The 18,286-nt window shown below is 46.0% G+C and overlaps 1 protein-coding gene across 1 annotated transcript in view; it reads left to right on the top strand.

Annotated features, from left to right (window-relative positions):
• RALGPS1 (Ral GEF with PH domain and SH3 binding motif 1) overlaps positions 1–18,286 on the top strand; it is a 283,899-nt gene that overhangs the window by 109,039 nt on the left and 156,574 nt on the right. Inside the window, exons 6-7 of the mRNA XM_012802467.2 lie at positions 3,976–4,065; positions 8,023–8,115. Of these exons, the coding sequence (XP_012657921.1) occupies positions 3,976–4,065; positions 8,023–8,115 (183 nt within the window). The remainder of the gene's footprint in view (positions 1–3,975; positions 4,066–8,022; positions 8,116–18,286) is intronic.

Below are 18,286 nucleotides of genomic sequence, written 5' to 3' on the forward strand. Positions count from 1 at the left end.
AAATAAATAAATAAATAAATAAATTCAAGGAGGGAAGGGGAGAGGGCCGGAGAGAGGGAGAGAGGGGGGGGAGGCGCTTTCTAATGGGCACAATATAAGGGTATACAGCACACCTGGGTGAAGTGCTCAACTACAACTTGAACTTTACCTAACAAAGACAAACAATGTAACCTAATCATGTGTACCCTCATATTAATCTGAAATTTAAAAAAGTAAAATTTTGACTATTCAAAATATTGGTAACTAGGAAAATAAAAGACAGTATTCTTAAGCCTGGATTTTTCTTGTTATTTTTCTTTGTTCTTTGATTGTTTTAATTTATATTTGATTAAATGAATAAAATTCTTTGTGTTCATAACTACATGTATTCTGCTTTCTTCATCTAAAATACTGCGCTGGCATTTCCCAGGGGATATCTCAGTGCTCAGGGGCCAAATTCCAGTGTTAGCTGTACCACTAAATAATAGTGATACTAATAACTTGTGTGTATTAAAAGCTTCTTAGCACCAGAACCAAGTGAGAGAGATTCCAGGTACGCATGACTCCCTCAACAGCTGAAAATCAACTAGTATAATCCACTGTATCAATGGCTAAGGAAGAAAAAGCATTTCATCACATCAAGTGACTTGAAAAGCATCTGGCAAAGTCCTATACTCACTCATTTAAAAAAAAAACCCTCAAGAAATTGGGAATAGAAGAGAACTTCTTCAATTAATAAAGAACACCTGCAAAAATCCTTCAGCCAACCTCGTACTTAACAGTGAGACACTGGACCCCAATCCAAAGATTGGGAACAAGGCAAGGATGTGCTCTCACCAGCTGTATTCGACATTGTACTGGAAGTCCTGACTAATGCAATAAAACAGATACTAAAATATGCACAGATTAGAGAGGAAGAAATAAAACTGTCTTTATTCAACGTCTTTTTTACCTATGTAGAAAATTCCAAAGAAACCTATAAGAAAACTCCTGGAACTAATAAGCAAGATGCAAGATTGTAAGACACAGGTCAAAAGTCACTTGCTTTCCCATATACCAGCAAGGAAGAATTAAAATTTGAAGTAAAAAATAATATCATATAAAATAGCACTAGAAAACAATGCAAAACTTAGGTATATTCCTAACAAAATAATGTACAGGTTCTGTATGTGGAAATCTGCAAACCCCTGGTGAAAAGAAATCAAAGTAGATCTAAATAAATGGAGAGAATTTCCTCTTCGTGGATTGGAAGGCTCAATATTGTTAAGATGTCAGTTCTTCCCAACTTCATTTATAGAGTTGATGCAATTCCAGTCAAAATTCTATAAATATCAATAAACTGATTCTAAAGTTTACATGAAAAAATCCTATAAGACTGAAAACAAAGGGACAGTATATAAGCACTGTACTCTGATAAAGTTGTTTCCTAAGGGGGAGGGGTAACAATTCTGAAACTACTATATGTATATTCTGTAATGAAACAATTAAGAAAATGCAGATGGTGGGAGCCAGGTTTCTCACTGTGGGAGTTATACCTTCATTCACTATACCTTTTAGGAATTTATCACTAAATAAACAAAGATATATATGTCTATGTGTGTATATATGTGTGTGTGTGTATATATATATATAAAGATCGTGTGTGATATGTTCCCACAGCATTGTTTATTACAACAGAATAACCCATCTGAGGGTAGGGGTGACTTAGGTACTGACAGCACTTCTCTATGTGGCTAGAGATTGTAATGCAGAAGAATATTAACTTTTGTACATTCTGATGGCATAGGATTAGTGTATACCAATTTAAGTGAAACAGACAAACGTATGTTCTATATATGGAAAAAGACTAAACGACACAGGCCCCTGCGTGGGTCATGGTGGTCTGTAGGTGGGACTGAGATTTTTGTCTTTTGTTCTTTCTGTTTCCCTTGTTTGCTTCATTAAGCTTCTGTTAAATTTTGTATTTAGGAGAGAGAATAAAAAATATTTAAAACTGATGCTGATTCTCCCTTTGTAATCTCCTCTCTGCCCTTGTTCTCCGTTCCCTTCAGCATGGCTCTAGCTTAGGCTCCACATCTGTCACTGAGACCGTTGCACCATCAGCTTTCTCATGGGCGTCCTGCCTACCAAAGATGCTGTGCTCAGAGTCTCCAAAGTCCCTGTGTTGAGCATCTCAGCTCCTCTTTCTCACCTCCAGACCCTCTTCCCCATCTGGTCTTCTTCCCTGGCTTCGTCCTCCCTCACTAACTGTACCCCCAGTGCCCCTGCCACGCCAGTGCTGTCTGCCGATTCAGCTGCGCCTCTGTCCTGTCTTACGTGTTTAAAGTCTGCCCATCTCTCAAGGCCTCCCTTCTCCATGAAGCCTTCTGTAATTACCTCCAAAACACTACTTCACTTGGTTTAACTTCTGTGGCTACAGTCACCAGCTGCTTTCTGGAGGATTCTGCCTCTTCCTTTGGTCACCTCCATATCAAGAAGGTCTGGACTCCCCAGTTAGGGCTTCATGGAACTCTGTAGAATGGATCTGTTGACTCTCAGTTGCGTCTACACTGTGCTGGAGACCCAGGGTCAGCTCTGCCAGGTGCCTTACAAGGCCATAAATGTGTAATTTTTTTTTTTTTTGGCATACAGGAATCTATTCAATTATACATGTAAACCTATCACACTTGAGATTATGTGGCATGAAAATGTGCACGTATTAAATTACAAAGCTTGTAGGCATACCACTTGGCATTCAGAAAAACTTTCTTCCACAACTGCCTTGTAAATGTTTCAGTCTGAACTTAATTTCAAGCAATTCCTTGGGGAAAAAATGATTCTGTGGAAACCCAGGAGTGTCCTGCAGGCAACCACAGATAATTACACCGAGAAAACATTTCTATAATACTCCTGCTTAACGTAAAAAGCAATTTGCTGATTCTCTATTTCTCTTTTTCTTCCTTGTTCCCTCTTTAAAAAGTGACAGTAGGAAGAACATGTTTTTATTAAAGCAGTAAGCTTTCTGTTTAGCTCTGAAATATCCTTATCTATTGTGTTTTCTTGTAAAGTGTAGGGGTTTTAGGTGCCTCCCCTTTCTTTTAGTTGTCCATGTGCCCGCGCTTTGCCTGTGTCTGGTCTTTCTTCGCAGTTCTGTCCTTGTGCTCCTGGGCATCCATGCCATCAGGTAGAACTGTTGTTACAGTAGCAAAACTTAAACAGGAAGGGCTGGTCACTTCCCAGTGTCCCTTGGCCTGAATCCTTTTGTGTTTCACTGAGATACTGCTGAGCTCACACTGACAGATGACTTTCTCGTTTCCCCGTCAGGTTCAGGGCTGTTAATGTATGAGGTTTGAACCAAAGCTTCCAGTGTACCCTTTCAGCACATGCCGTGTCCAGAAAAACATGACCCGTGACCCTTAACCTGCATTACTTTATGGAACTTTGAGGCACTTTTGTATCATGTCATTATTGGATGAACTTCTCCCAGAAGATTAAGTGTGTTCCAGTTGTGCAGACATTGGTGAATCCTCCTTGTCTTAGAACTGGATATAGTCCTCCTGAGTGGTACTGCTTATATATATGTGTGTATGTGTGTGTATATATAGCCCTTGTCTGGCCATTTGTCCATATGTCCATCCATCTACCCATCATCCATGGTCTCCCCACACCTGGGGCCCTTCTGAGCAGGAATCCCTGATGCATCTTGGAACTCCCCACAGCACCTTTAGAGACCCCTGTGTGTCGCGGAGGCCCAGTGCTCCCCGGGCGATGATGAACATGCTCATTCTCTCAGCAGCACTGTGTGTGTTGAAGAGGGACTCTAAGAACACGGGACCCATTTGTGGGATCGGGCACCATAAAGGAACTCTTGACCTCATGAGACCCTAGGCTGTGTTCTCCCCATCTCCTGACCTCGTGGAAGTCACGTAATAGTTGTGGGCAAGGGTGACATGGGTGGTCCTGTGTTTAACAGCTTTTCTGGTGTATGTGTGTGTGTGTGTGTATTTGACTCTACAGGTCAGTTTTTGGGTTGTACGAGAAATTCTAACAGCACAGACTTTAAAAATAAGGGCAGAAATCCTGAGCCATTTTGTGAAAATAGCCAAGGTAAGCTATTTTATTATTTTTTCCTTTTTTTCTTTGTTTTTCCCTTTTTTCCCCACAAAGGTGTTTCCTTAGTACAGTGATTCTCGACCTTCCTAATGCTGTAACCCTTTAATACAGTTCCTGTAGGTCACAACATTAATGCCGTGACCCTTTAATACAGTTCCTGTGGGTTGTGACAATGCTGCCTTAGTACTTTGGGAGTGTCTTTGCTCTGGACCTACAGGGTTCAACAGGGGCTGTGGCCTGACCTCCCCAGACAGAGGCAGCTGTTAGGCCTGGCTGGCTCCCCCAGTATCCTGTCCATGGATTGGCACCATGCCTCTCCACCCCATAATTTTGGCAACCAACCATTCTCCTTACCTGGGTTTTTATAGTCTCTCCATGAGGCAGGCCCCAGCAGCTACCCCTGGATCCATTCACTTTCCTACTTCAGATTCAGCCAGTGTGAAGAGTTGATGGGTTTTAGTTAGCATCAAATCAATGCTTGAGAGATACCATCACACCCTGCACAATTTTGTCACCAGTCAACAGAACCTCCCCCCCATCCTGAGTGTAGGACTTGGGCCCCCAACTTCTGCCTCCTGCCCCTGGCCTACTGGGTTCTGTCCTTACCACTTGTTGGGCACTAACTTTCCCCTCCTCTTCCTCATCTCTGCCAGCCCAGGCTGTGTCAGCCATCAGCCTTCCGGGACCATTTTGATGCCCAGGCAGCTCCTCCCCATACCCTGCTCTTAGCAGCATTGCTTGGTCTGGTTCCCTGCTTACTTTGTGTGCATGTGTGTTTCCCCCCAGATCTTAGGAAAGCTCACCTTTACTGAGACCCCTATAACCAGGCCCCATAGCAGCTGCTTTACTGACATGGTCATATTCGCTGCTCATATCATTATTATTCCATTTGCAGGGGAGGAAGGGGAGGCTTAGAGAGGTGAAGCGGCCATGCTTAGGGCCCCACAGCTAGTCAGCAGCAGAGTAGGATCAGAGCAGCCCTCTCTACTTTCAGGGGAGCTGCTCTGCTGCTGCGCACGGGAGGTCTAAGTGCACCGTCTGAGCGTTAGTGGCATTGTCTGCACTTGCCTCCTGTGATTCTCCTGAAGCACTTGGTGTTGGGTGTCTAGTGGGCCCAACTTGGGACAGTGCCCAGCAAGGGAGACGGTGCTGAGGAAAGCATGAAACTTACACCAACCTTAGTGCATAAAACTGGAAGCCTGTAAGGGCATACACTGTTTCATGTGCCTGGTGGCAGCATAAGAACAATGCAGAATCTGTCCTTTCCTGAAATCTTTTTATTTGGTACATAACAGAGTGTATGTGCAAGAATGTACAGCAGTTAGTAGCTAGCAGTCAAGGTTAAAAAGGAGGATAGGGGGCCACCAGGAAATCTGGGTAAAGAGTAAATAGACACAGGATAGTCGAACATCTGAAGAGGCCAGATAATGGTGCAATGAGAAGAGAGTGGGGGAGAGCAAGTCTCATCTCCTCAGATACAATCTCAGCTTCTCTGGCCTAAGCTGCTAGTTTATAGTATCAGCTGCCTACACTGCTGATTTCCCCACACAGGGATTGGCCCATAAACATGCCCCTGACAGGGCACCTTCAGACTCCTTTCTTCTCAATTAGGAATACATTTCTCAATTAGGAGTACAGGGGTGGCCCGCCTGCAGGCTTTACCCTGGCTTTTGAAGGGCCTGTGAGGTCTCACCCTATCTATTCCCACGCTCGGAACGTGTGCTGGGGTTAGTGATACTTGATGCTGTTGATCAGCTCTGTGCTGGGCCCCAAGAGAAAGTGGGGTGTGGTCCAGCCCTCCTGGGGCTTTCAGTTTGAAAATGAGTTTATGGTCCCCATCCACAGAATCTAAAATGACCCCTTTTTAATCGCTGCTGTTTTCCTTCTGGTGGACCATCATGCTGGTACTGTGCCCTGGGTCTTTCCATGTGCAAGCCCTTTCCTTCCTCTAGGCCTCTGTCCTCCCATCTGTAAAATGAAAGGGGTGGGCTAGATAATCTCCCAGAGGCCCTTTAGCTCTTAACAGAAACTCTGTGACAGGCAGAGCAATTCAGATACATAGAATGAAACTCTAGGGCAGCGGTTCTCAACCTGTGGTTGTGACCCACAGGAAATATATTAAAGGGTTGCAGCATTAGGAAAGTTGAGAACCATTGCTCTAGAGCAGGTATCCTCAAACTATGGCCTACCAAGGACATTTATCCAGCCCACCAGGTATTTTTGCCGCTGCTGCCTGTCCTGCTTAGTAGCCGACTCGTCCCAATGCCCACAATCTGGCCCTCCAACGGTCTGAGGGACAGTGAACTGGCCCCCTGTTTAAAAAGTTTGAGGACTCCTGCTCTAGAGTAATCTGTTCTTACCCACAGAATGTTACAAAATGTGTGAAATGAAATAAATTAATAAAATGTATTAACTGTGGCTCGGCGCCTGCGGCTCAAGCGGCTAAGGCGCCAGCCACATACACCTAAGGTGGTGAGTTTGAATCCAGCCCGGACCCACCAAACAACAATAATGGCTGCAACCAAAAAATAGCCGGGTGTTGTGGCAGGCGCCTGTGGTCCCAGCTACTTGGGAGGCGGAGGCAGGAGACTCGCTTGAGCCCAGGAGTTGGAGGTTGCTGGGAGCAGTGAAGCCATAGCACTCTGTCCAGGGGGACAGCTTGAGGCTCTGTCTCAAAAAAAAAATGTATTAACTGTGGTGAGGGAGAAGTTCCCAGGTAGGAATAGAGAGGTCAGGATGCCTGTATCAGTGCTTTTCATTTATCTGTTCATTTCATTAGGCCCACTATGTGCTGGGCACTGTACTAGGTATGGGGGACATGATGGTAGGTTAACCTTTGTTCCTGTTCTCAGGAAAGAGGAGAGGCAGGTGCAAAGCAAACCCAACCCTGTGTGCTAGAGATGTGCACAGACGGCTGTGGGAACGCAGAGGCAGAGTCCCCAACCCTCTCAGATCTGGGAACGTGGTTGGGAACCCGTATTAGAGAAAGTGACATCTGAGCTTGGAAGCACCTAAGACATGTGGTGGCAGAGGGAAAAGACGCATCTTCCAGACAGAAGACTGACACCCACACAGCACTGAGCCCTTGTCCTGAGGCCAGACGCTGGTCCAGGCAGTTGACACGCACTGGCCTGTGCAGCGGAGGTGCCGTGATTGCCTACCTTGTTTTAAATATGAGGACACCAAGGCTCAACTTGCTAAAGTACACACAAGTGAGTGGGAGCTGGTCTTTGGGTTTCATAGAACCTGCTTGACAACCCAAACTTCAGCAACTCCCAAGAATGAGACACGGCACCCCAGCCCTGTTAGTGAGTTCCCCTCAGGCTAAAACCAAGACCAGAGTAATTACACTTTTCTTCACTTACAATCAACTGTGTCTCATTCTGTTGTGCTTGATGGTGGGGAAGTTGGATGAAACTGAATTGAATCCAAATGTTCTCACTAAATTGGGGTCTGGTTGAAAGGAGTATGGTCAAGTGATTAGGAAGCCAGAGCGTTGCCTTCCCAGCTGAGAGGGATTACACAGCTTGACACCATCTTTCCTCAGCCTCTTTCTCTTTTGGGCGTTAAGGTAATTGCAGAAGACCCACACTGATACAGTTAGCACAGCCAGGGTTTTAGTTTATAAAAGCCTGCTGGGACGGGCTCAGATTTATCTATAAAAGGAGCCTAAAGCACATTGTCAAACCTTATCCCAAGCCACAGTTCTGTCCAGCACCAGACTAGTCAGCTTATTAAATATTGCAAATGTTTAAATGCAGACTCACCTTTTGACAATTTAAGGGGAAAAAAAGCATATGGTTTCGATGAACTTCCTAGAACTATATTTTCACCATGAGATATTTTTAAATGTAATTGAATTTCATAAATATGACAACATTTGGTAACACTTGAGCTGTTTTTGTTCTGTTGTTTATAGCCCCCAAATAATCTATTCCATATCTTTTTCAGAAACTTCTAGAACTCAACAACCTTCACTCTCTCATGTCTGTGGTGTCGGCATTACAAAGCGCGCCCATCTTCAGGCTGACAAAAACCTGGGCTGTAAGTTAATGCTCCTAAGCTGTCTGTTTGATTTTGGCTGTCATTTCACTGGCGAGGTTCTTCATTCCTTAATCCCTAGCCTTTGTCTGACTGTCTACATGTCGCCCACCCCAGAGTTCCTGTGAGTTAGCGATGTGTCCTCTAGGCATTGTCACTCCTTCAGCCCTGGCCTGGTAAGAGGGGGTGTGGCAGGTGCTCACTGGCTGGGGTCAGAAGCCCCCTAGGGTGGACTTTCCTGGACCCCCACCACATAATGTGTGGTGGTCGGGTCAGTGGCATGACTTCTGCCCTCCACTTGGCTGCAGTTCTTCTCTGGCAGGCTCCAAGCTATCCCCAGGGAGGTCTTTGGAGCAATAGCTCACAGCTGCCCTGGGTCACTGACCATACAGCTAGAGTTTCTCTGGAGAAACCCGTAACCCTCATATAGGAAAAAATGAATTTTTTTTCTGAGACCATGGATAATTTCAGCTCAGGGGTGGAGTCTGATAGTTATATAATTGAGTCTGTAGGAAAGTTTTTGTGCTGTAAAAATACTTTAAAAATATCTCAGACCTCTTTATCCTCCTTAGGTTGGCACAGTGCCTGACAGGGGGAAGTAACTGCTATTTCCATAGCTCATTAGCATTCACCTCCTGGCCCGCCTGCTCCGGGGTCTCTCACAGCCGCACAGCCCCAGCCTTTCAAGACCTGTTTATGTCCCATGGAACTGACGGAAACTGTATGGAATTGTCAGATGTGCTTCTGCAACTCATTTCCGAACTTCTTTCTGCCAGTCTGTGGGCCTGGGCTCTGTTTCCTACTTGGCTGGTTCACAGGCCTTTAAAATACTCCATGATTATGTTTTAGGTGATCAGAAATGAGCCTTGTTTCTTTAAATTGCAAGTTTCCATAGATTTAGCCCTAGCAAAGAGGAATAAGAGGTGCTAGCCCAGTGTCAGAACACAAGGTTTGTGTTCAGACATCATGCAAAACATGACTTCTGGGGGGCTCACTTTCCCATATCTATTCAGGAGGTTGGCTCAGTTTATTGGTTTTCCATCAGTGCTTTGTGGAGTCTTAGGGGTTCCTTAGAGTTGCCTTGGGGGCCACCACCAGCTGAGGGAATGGAGAGAGGGTACCAAGCAGGCAGTTCGGGCAGCTTCCACCAGAACATCCCTGTCTACGTCAGTTTTATCTACTAGGTGAATTTCGTAGAGCAATGGCTTTTGGAGGTCAAGAGAAAGTTTGGAAGCCATGGGTCTCTGCAGGTTCTGCCAACCCTGTGATTCCAAGTTCATCTGAGCAGTGAGGCTTTTTTCAAAAGTTGCTTGGAGATTCTTTCTCAAATGAATTTTCCATCATTTAGATGCTGTTACTGTTTCTTGGACTGCTAGGAGCTGTGTGAAGACCCAGAGGAATGAGTTTTGAGTCTTCTCATGATGCATAGCCCTTACTGTTGGTAATAGTGTAACTCTCAGTGATGCCTCAAAGCTGCATGGTTGGCGCAGGCAGAGGTAGCACAGAGGGCTAGTGGTGTGTATGGGTCATGCGCAGCAATGTGACCCACTCAGCGGCAGGGCAGGGCCCATCCATGCAGCATAGGTGGTGCCCTCCCAGGGTTGCTGTGAACAGTGGGGTGCATCAGGCCAGAGCAATACCCAGGACCACTCTGGTTGGCTTGATAAGTACTGCTTAGGGTAGCCGAGTCTTCACTCCTGTTAATAGGTCTTCACTACAATGAAAATAAACCTCTGATAGCTCCTTGGGAAGCCTGAAATGGAATGTCCACCCAGGAGCCATTCAAGGGCATAGGTGTATTTACCTAGCTCCCTTCTAGGCCGTCTGGGTCAACTGTTCTTCCTCCTGGATTTGCCAAGATAAAAACATATAGCAGACAATGCTGCAAATGTTGTGTATCTGTGAACCCTTTTCATCCTGCCATCTACCACACTCTCAACCACCATACCCACTGACCTAAACAAGAAAGACAGTTTCAACCTACCACCAATTGCTCAAAACAAGAGAGGAGATGATTCTTTCACTTGCTTTCTTTTTTCTCCTCTGCCAAACGTGTTGCATTAGGAACTTGGAAATGCCCGTCAGGAAGGGTCACCCAGCAGGGCAGACAATGGGTAGGTGCAGCATCTTAGGAAGTAAAAATGGCAGCAGCCACACTGCTGTGTCAGAGAGAGGTGGTGATACATCCCACATGAATTACATTGAGGTCTCCAAAGTCATATGTTCAATGAGCTGTTCATCCTTAGGGAACCTACCATTCAGCCTTAGAAGTTTTAGATCAACTTCTCCTCACTCGATTAACCTGTCCTATTAACCCAAGGACTGCAGTTGGCAAAGGGCATCTGGGAAATGGAGGCAACCAGACTCACCATCTTCCCCTAGTCCACATCACTCCGCCCCAGTGGGATGGCAGCCTCCATTGTCTGTCTTCCCGGTGCCCCTGTCTGGTAACGGCGTGCAGGGTGGAGCAGGTATCTACTCTGCAGTTTTGTTTACAGACCTGTCTCCCCCTTTCAACTGCATTCTTTTTTTTTTTTTTTTTGAGACAGAGCCTCAAGCTGTTCCCCTGGGTAGAGTGCCATGGCAGCTCACAGCAACCTCCAACTCCTGGGCTCAAGCGAGTCTCCTGCCTCCGCCTCCCAAGTAGCTGGGACCACAGGCGCCCGCCACAACGCCCAGCTATTTTTTGGTTGCAGCCGTCATTGTTGTTTGGCGGGTCCGGGCTGGGGATTCGAACCCGCCACCTTAGGTTAACGTGGCTGGCGCCTTAGCCGGTTGAGCTATAGGCGCCGAGCCTCAACTGCATTCTTCTGCGATGATGTCTGACTTTTCTCTGTATCCATGGTGCCCAGCCCAGTTATTATTTGTTGTTTGAATTGTGTTTGTTGTTGTCCTGAATTGCTTTGCATCCTTCTTTTGTTAGTAATTTCTGGTAATTAGATTAGCCATAGAAATGTCCAAAGAGATCAGTTTCCCCACTCCTCACTTGTCCCTTTGAGCTGGGACTGGCAAGATGTTATGGGCCTATGGCAGGGAGGTTCAGAGGACAATGAGAGGACCAGCCCCACCGACCCCGGAGGTCAGTGCTGTTACAGTCCTCATTTTGCAGAGGAGGAAACTGAGGTTGGAAGAGGTAGAGTGGCGTGTTTGAGATCTCAGGGCTGGTGAGTGCCAGAGTTGGCATGATGCCACCCTGTCCTGTGGGGCCCACAGACCCTCTTCTTGCTAGCATGCTAGATGGTTTGCTGATGGTGGCCACCTATGATAGAACCAGGCTGGGTATAGGGCAGGAACAAGTGTGTATATATGTTGCTTGGGAAGTGGGCTAGGGAAACAAAGCTGGCCCACAGGGCACAGCTGACTCTCTGAGTGCTGTCTCCGCACGTTACACCATAACCCTGGGTATCCAGGAAACCTGGACAGAAGGGGGTTACAGGTATGTGTGTTGGGGAGACCTGCCACTTGGCTGCACCTTGATGACCTCCAGAGAGGATTGGTTGGTCATTAGTTAGGGCAGAGGAGCCTGTGGGCCTACCCATGGCTGGCTGCTGAGTGCCAGCAGCTAGGTGAGCAGGCGAGACAGAGACAGACACCAAACATAGGCCTTTACACAGTGGGCCCTTAGTAAATACTGGCTCAGTGCACAAACAGGAGAGGAGTCGTGGCTGGCCTGGAAAAATTCAGACAGGGAATGATTTATCCCAGCACAGGGGATACTTTGGAATATTGGCTGCCTCAAAGTCGTGAAACCCAAGAAAGGAGTTGTATCAGCCAGTTCTGATTTCCTGAGTACACATCACCAGGCAGCTCTGATTCATTCTACAAATCAAATATTTATCAAATGCCTCCTCCATGCCAGGGGCCCAGGCTATAGTCAAGGCCCCTGTCTTCTGGGCTTTTATGTCACTCAGGGGAGACAGACACATTATGCAAGGAGAGTGAACACATGCCTAGTCTGGCTGGTCCTAGAAGCTGTCAATGAATGTTTGTTGAATGCGTGAAGTAATGAACAGGAGCTATCAGATGAGAATAAAAGCAATGTAGAAGATTAAACAAAGACACTGTCTTGAGAAATGACTGGTGTGTGCTTTAGCATAGGTGTCCTGTGCTCTGAGATGGTGTGCTGTCAGTCAAGGCCTAAATGATAGGGAGGAACCAGCCATCCCAAGAGGAGGGGACAAGCGTTCCAGGCATAGGGGCAGCCTGTGGCATGAAAAAGCTTGGTGCAATCAAGGTACTCAGAGGTCAGTGTGGCCAGAGCCCAGACGGGTTTGTGGGGCATTGGCTGGGCAGTGGGGCCAGTCATGTGGGGCTGGTAGCCCCAGAGAGGAGTTAAGTTCTATGCCAAGTGACTGGAGAGTTTTAAGTTAGAGACGGACATGATCTGGTTTACAGTTGCTGTTTGGTTTTTGTATTTTTAATAACTGTTGCTACTGTCTGGAAAACAAATTGGGTGGGGGTGGCAATCAAGAGTGGAAACTGGAGGCCTTGTTAGAGCAGAATCCAGGATGTTGGCAGGATCAGGGTGCAGCGGTGGTGTGGGAGCAGCAGGCTGATACAGGATGCATTCTAGTGAGAGCCGGCAGGATGTGTGCTGGGTGGGATGCTGATATGAGGAGAAAGGAATGAAGGGTGAGGCCTAACTTTGAGGCTTGAGCGAATGGGAAGCTGGTGAAACTTTCTGTGATCAGAGTGATTCCAAGAGGTGACCGACTATTCTGTGAGTGACCTGGGAGTATGGAATTCCTGGAGTGTGCGTGAGTCACTCATTATGGCAGTTACAGTTAAGTGCTACATGCCATGCACACGCACATACACTCACATTGAATGCACGTACATGTGCACGCATGGATGCACGCTGCCTGCTCTGTGCACATGTATGTGTGCACACATGGATGCACACTGCCTGCTCTGCGCACATGTATGTGTGCACGCATGGATGCACGCTGCCTGCTCTGTGCGCTCCCAGAGTGATTTGTTCTTTCCTACTGAGTCGATCCAGAGAGTTTGACTCATTTGCAGCAGCAAAATGAAAACTGAAGTTCCTGGTAGACAGGAAATCACAGCCGATGGGTCAGAAGCCCTGGCCTGCAGAGTGGTAACCTAGAAGGGGAACGGTCCTAGGAGCAGGGCTCTCACTCCCAGGCATCTGGAGACACAGGGTCGTTGAACCTGCAGTTCAGAGAACTCCAGTGAGAGAACTAAGGCTACTTTGCACCTATCCCAGGATACATGGCTGATGTGTGGCACTCACGCAGTTTGAATTTCAGAGACTTTGATCTAGGAAGCACCTCTGGACCCCTGTCTCTAACACAGTGCCTCAGTGACTCCCACACATTGATCTACTGACATCTGCACCTTCATCTTCCTGGACATTGCCACAATATCAGACTCTGTTCATCACCCCATTCTTGGAAAATCTTTCTTTCCCTGGCTTATTCTCTTTCTGCCATTCTGACAGCTAGCACCTCCCAGCTCCTTTAGTTCCTGTGGATATGGATGTTCTGCAAGGCTCTGACCTCAGGTCCTGCCTTTCCTAGTTCATTCCCATCCTTTAGGGAGCTGTCAGCTGTCACCTCTGTAGCCAGTGATGGCTGGCTCTTCAGTTCTGGCCCTGACTGGTCTCCTGAGCCCTAGACCACTGTTCCAGCCACCTGGCTCCATGGTAGAGCCCTCTGTTTGCATGTTGCTTTGACAGCTCATACCTGGCATGTCTGAAGTCAAACTCTGGTTTCCAGGAAGGAAATAGTGAGTGCCAGAGGCTCTTAACAGATGAGATTTTAGGCTTTTAGGTAATATGGTAGACTGAGCCGATGAGGAATAAGCCACTCCTTGCCAGTCTCCTGCTCTAAACACATGAACTTAAATAAATAACGGACAAAATACACCCAAATTAAAAAACCAACAAGCAAAGAGAAACTAGAAGCCAGGAATGGGAAATCACCATGTGCTATAAATAAAGGATGTTCTCAGAGTCAGCACTATGAGTGGAAGTTTAGAGGAACAGGGCACCTAGGCCTGTACAGCTGGGGCTGGGGTTGTGCTGTCTGCACGGGGAGGGCACGCAGGTACCATGCACACGGGGGCTGGAATCTCCCACACAAGTCAGAGCCAGCAGGTGTTGCTATATCAGAAAATCTCTGTGCAGCCTGGCAGATCCCCAAAGGAGCATGAGAGGAAAAAGTTACCTATGGTAAATTATCATCCCAGCATGTACCTCGTGGGGCTATGGAGGCTGGGAGGGTCGGCTCTTATGTGTAAATCAAACAGTAGAGTAATGTATTTTTAAAGTGTTTAGAATTGCCCAGCACACAGCAAGGGCTCAGTAAGTGTTAGCTGCTGTTTTATTGTGTTTTTCAACTCTTCTTGAATGGGCTGGCAGAGGCCACTATCCCTGGTGACAGGCCATTTTGTTTGTGGCCTGAACTGTCATCTTCTAGCTGGTCTCTTGGTTTCTGGACTCACTCTCTCTAGGCCACCCTCACACCACTACCTTGGTGTTCAATCCAAACCATAGCTGCAGGGTTTTCACATCCCTGATTAAAGATAATTTTTAGTGTGCACACCCTGCCCCCATGCCATGCAAGGGTAGGGGCTCTGGCCACTGTCCCTCCAAAGTGGCATATTTTCACTTAACAATTTTGATGCTGCTTTCTTTTTAATCTGTCATTTGAGCACCACCTTTAGTTTTATGATAATGAACATTTTCTTAGCCAATTTTTAATCATCATTTGGATTTCTAACCCTGGATTTCAGTGGTAACTTTGAGTAAGGGAAAAATACCGAGCTTACATGCGAAGAAGGGTTGGCGGGAAGCTTGCATCTAGGAACATGGCCCATGATGAAAGCTCGTGGGTATTGAGTGTATGCAGAGTGCTGGGGACATAATAGAGGCATTTTGGCAGTGGCACCAAACTCCAAAAGGTTTCATATCTACTTCATACCTACTTCTCGACCCTAAAAACAAACCATAAACCTTTCAGCTGTGGCCAGCAGAGCATCTGCTACCGCCAGCAACACAGCAACTCAGAGCCCTGCGTCACATGCGCTGGGGATGCAAGAGTTGGCTGGAAGAATTTCCCATTAAAATATGGCCACAATCAACTCATTCTTACGTATTTGATTAGCCACATTTGTTGCCTTGGCATTGGTACCCTCCTGGCAAGTTGAGCTGAAGTATCTGGAAAAGTCGAATAAGCAGTCAAAATGGGGGTCACAGGTCCATGGAATCTAAATGGCCAAGTCAAAACCATACTTTGCCAGAAGGTGAGGTTCCACGCTCCCTGCCTTTCTGTCTTGCCCACATTTTAGCTACTCTCCTTTTCCCTTGGACATCCCTATGTGTGCCTGCCTCTCCCAGGGAGGCCTTCTGGGATCTCCCCAGCCCCGTCTGTCTTGTTGAGATCTCTCCAGACTCATTTTTAGGACTCCGTCTTCCTGAAGTTCCTTCTTCCCATATGGAGTTTATTTCTTTCCCTTGAGAGCCTTCTCCTAGTAATGCTTCTGACTCTTCCTTGCCTTAGCGAGCCTTTTTTATTGCTCAGCCAAGTTGAACAATGGGATGCATGTTTTGTGCCTGGCTGTCCACCCAATTCCAGATCAGCTCCAGAGCCTGAATGGCCCCTTGGCAAACTTATAGTAGGGGATTAACCTCAACCTCCTGGTTCTGTTCCTGAGACTTTGTGGGACTATCTCCTATGGTTGACTTGGTGGGATTAAAAAAAAAAAAAAATTCAACAAACTATAAGAAATATAGGTTGAAAATTGTCCAACAAGATTATACATTGTGCACATATGTACATATGCATGTGATTGGATACATGTGTATATATGTGTGCATGTAACTATTAATGGATAATTTTTTTTTTTTTTTTTGAGACAGAGCCTCAAGCTGTCCCCCTGGGTAGAGTGCCATGGCATCACAGCTCACAGCAACCTCTAACTCCCGGGCTCAAGCAAGTCTCCTGCCTCAGCCTCCCAAGTAGCTGGGACCACAGGCGCCCACCACAACGCCTGGCTATTTTTTGGTTGCAGCCGTCATTGTTGTTTGGCGGGCCCGGGCTGGATTTGAACCCGCCACCTTAGGTGTATGTGGCTGGCGCCTTAGCCACTTGAGCCATGGGCGCTGAGCCATGGATAATTTTTTAAACAAAATCATGATTCATGCAAAAATAAAATAAATACTTATTAAAGATTTTGATTAACTCATTAATTAATAAGAGACCAGTAAAATATTATAAATATATCAAAAGAAAACCCAGAGTACTACACTTTTAAGGTCAGGTATGAAATGCCAAAATAACTTTAAAAATTGATGTAAAATTAGTATTCCCAAGGTGCTAGTCATTGGTGTTCTAGGAGACACAATTTGCCTGTCTGTACAGGAATGCCTCCATAGGGGATCACCTTCCTACGCTGACCACCTCCTTAAGTTGACCTAATTTTGGTAGACCAGACATGCACCACATGCACTCATTGGAAGACTGATCTCTGTATATTGACCACCTCTGTAAGTTGTATCTTGACCACTTGGACTGTGACACACAACATTAACTTACCTTCTATAATTTGACCAGTTGAATCCACTCTATACCTAGGGGTAGAAGGTGTGGGTTTTGCCCCATAGTTGTGTTATTTTTTCTTTAGCATAAGTTTGTTTTTTTATGTTTTGTTATTACCACATGTTGGATTAGACCTAAAGTCCTATTGGTTATCACATGTTGTAGAAGATATTTTTCAACATAAGGGACTGGTCTGAATTCTAAGTACATCCTACAGTTACTGGAAAATTTATAGTTATTTGAGAAATGATGACCCAAAGGAAGGAACTCAAAGAGCTGATATTGAAGGAAAAGGTTGATCTTCTATATTTTCTGGAAGGCAGCAGCTGAAGGACAGTGGAACACTTTGGTGTTAGCAAGACCACAGTTGGCAAACCCAAAAACTTAAACCTGTGCACTTAAAGAGTTATCATAAGGAAAGTGGAGATCTACAGCAGAAAAAGAGGGAAACATCCCTCAGTGAAGTCATTAAGCTGGTTCAAACAAATGAGGGCAGTTAATAACCAAATCTCCAGGCCAGTGATCTAAGAAGTTGCTAAAAAATTTACATAGGAGCTCATGGTGGCAGATTTCCAAGCATCAAGTGGTTGGCTCAAAAAATTTAAACTGTGACACGAGATCTCCCAGAAAGTCTTGTGTGGGGGAATCCAGTGCAATTCCAGTAGAAGAGTTTATCAAAAAGTTCCCAGACTTGGCCAGAGGCTTCAAGGGCAACATCCTTAATGCTGACAAGTGTGGACTCTTTCAAGGTGATGCCTGACAGGAGCCTTGTCATGAGAGGTGACAAGTGTAAGAGCAGAAAACTTTCCAGAGAACGTTTCATAGTTCTCCTTTGAACTAGCTCAGCTGGAGAGAAACTAAAGCCCTTGGTGATTGGTAAATCAGCAAAGCCACACTCATTCAAGAACTTAGAGCCAAAAACCTCCCCCTGACTTAGAGATCAAACAAATGCACATCCTCTTGAGGAGTGGGTAAAGAGTATCAACCAAGAAATGGAGAGTAAGGACAGTCTATTCTGCTGACAGTAGATAACTGTCCTGGACACCCAGAACATCTCACAAACATGACACTCAAATTTCTGCCTCCCCACACAACTTCAGAAATCCAACTTCTTGACCAAGGCATCATCAAAACATTTAAAATGCCCTACTGAGTCCAGCTTCTGCAGTGGGCCATTACTAAAATACAAACCTATATCCACCTATGGAATCAGTTTCATCTGTTTTATCAGTTAACACCCTGGACGCTATCCTCTGGTCAGTTCTGCTTGGAATAAATTTCAGCCAGAAATGATATAGCAGTGTTTTAAGAAAGTTGAATTTATCACAACTCAAGAGCATGATGTTTTGGCCCCATCAGACAGTCCATCACCCATGGCAGAATTCAAAGGAGTAGAACCACATACACTTAAGGTGGCGGGTTCGAATCCAGCTTGGGCCCACCAAAACAACAATGACAGCTGCAAAAATAGCTGGGCATTGTGGCGGGCGCCTGTGGTCCCAGGTACTTTGGAGGCTGAGGCAAGAGACTCACCTGAGGCTCGGCGCCTGTGGCTCAAGCAGCTAAGGTGCGAGCCACATACACCTAAGGTGGCGGGTTCAAATCCAGCCCGG

Source organism: Otolemur garnettii, unplaced genomic scaffold, assembly GCF_000181295.1.
Source record: "Otolemur garnettii isolate 467f Iridium unplaced genomic scaffold, OtoGar3 scaffold00014, whole genome shotgun sequence".
Classification (NCBI taxonomy): Eukaryota; Metazoa; Chordata; class Mammalia; order Primates; family Galagidae; genus Otolemur; species Otolemur garnettii.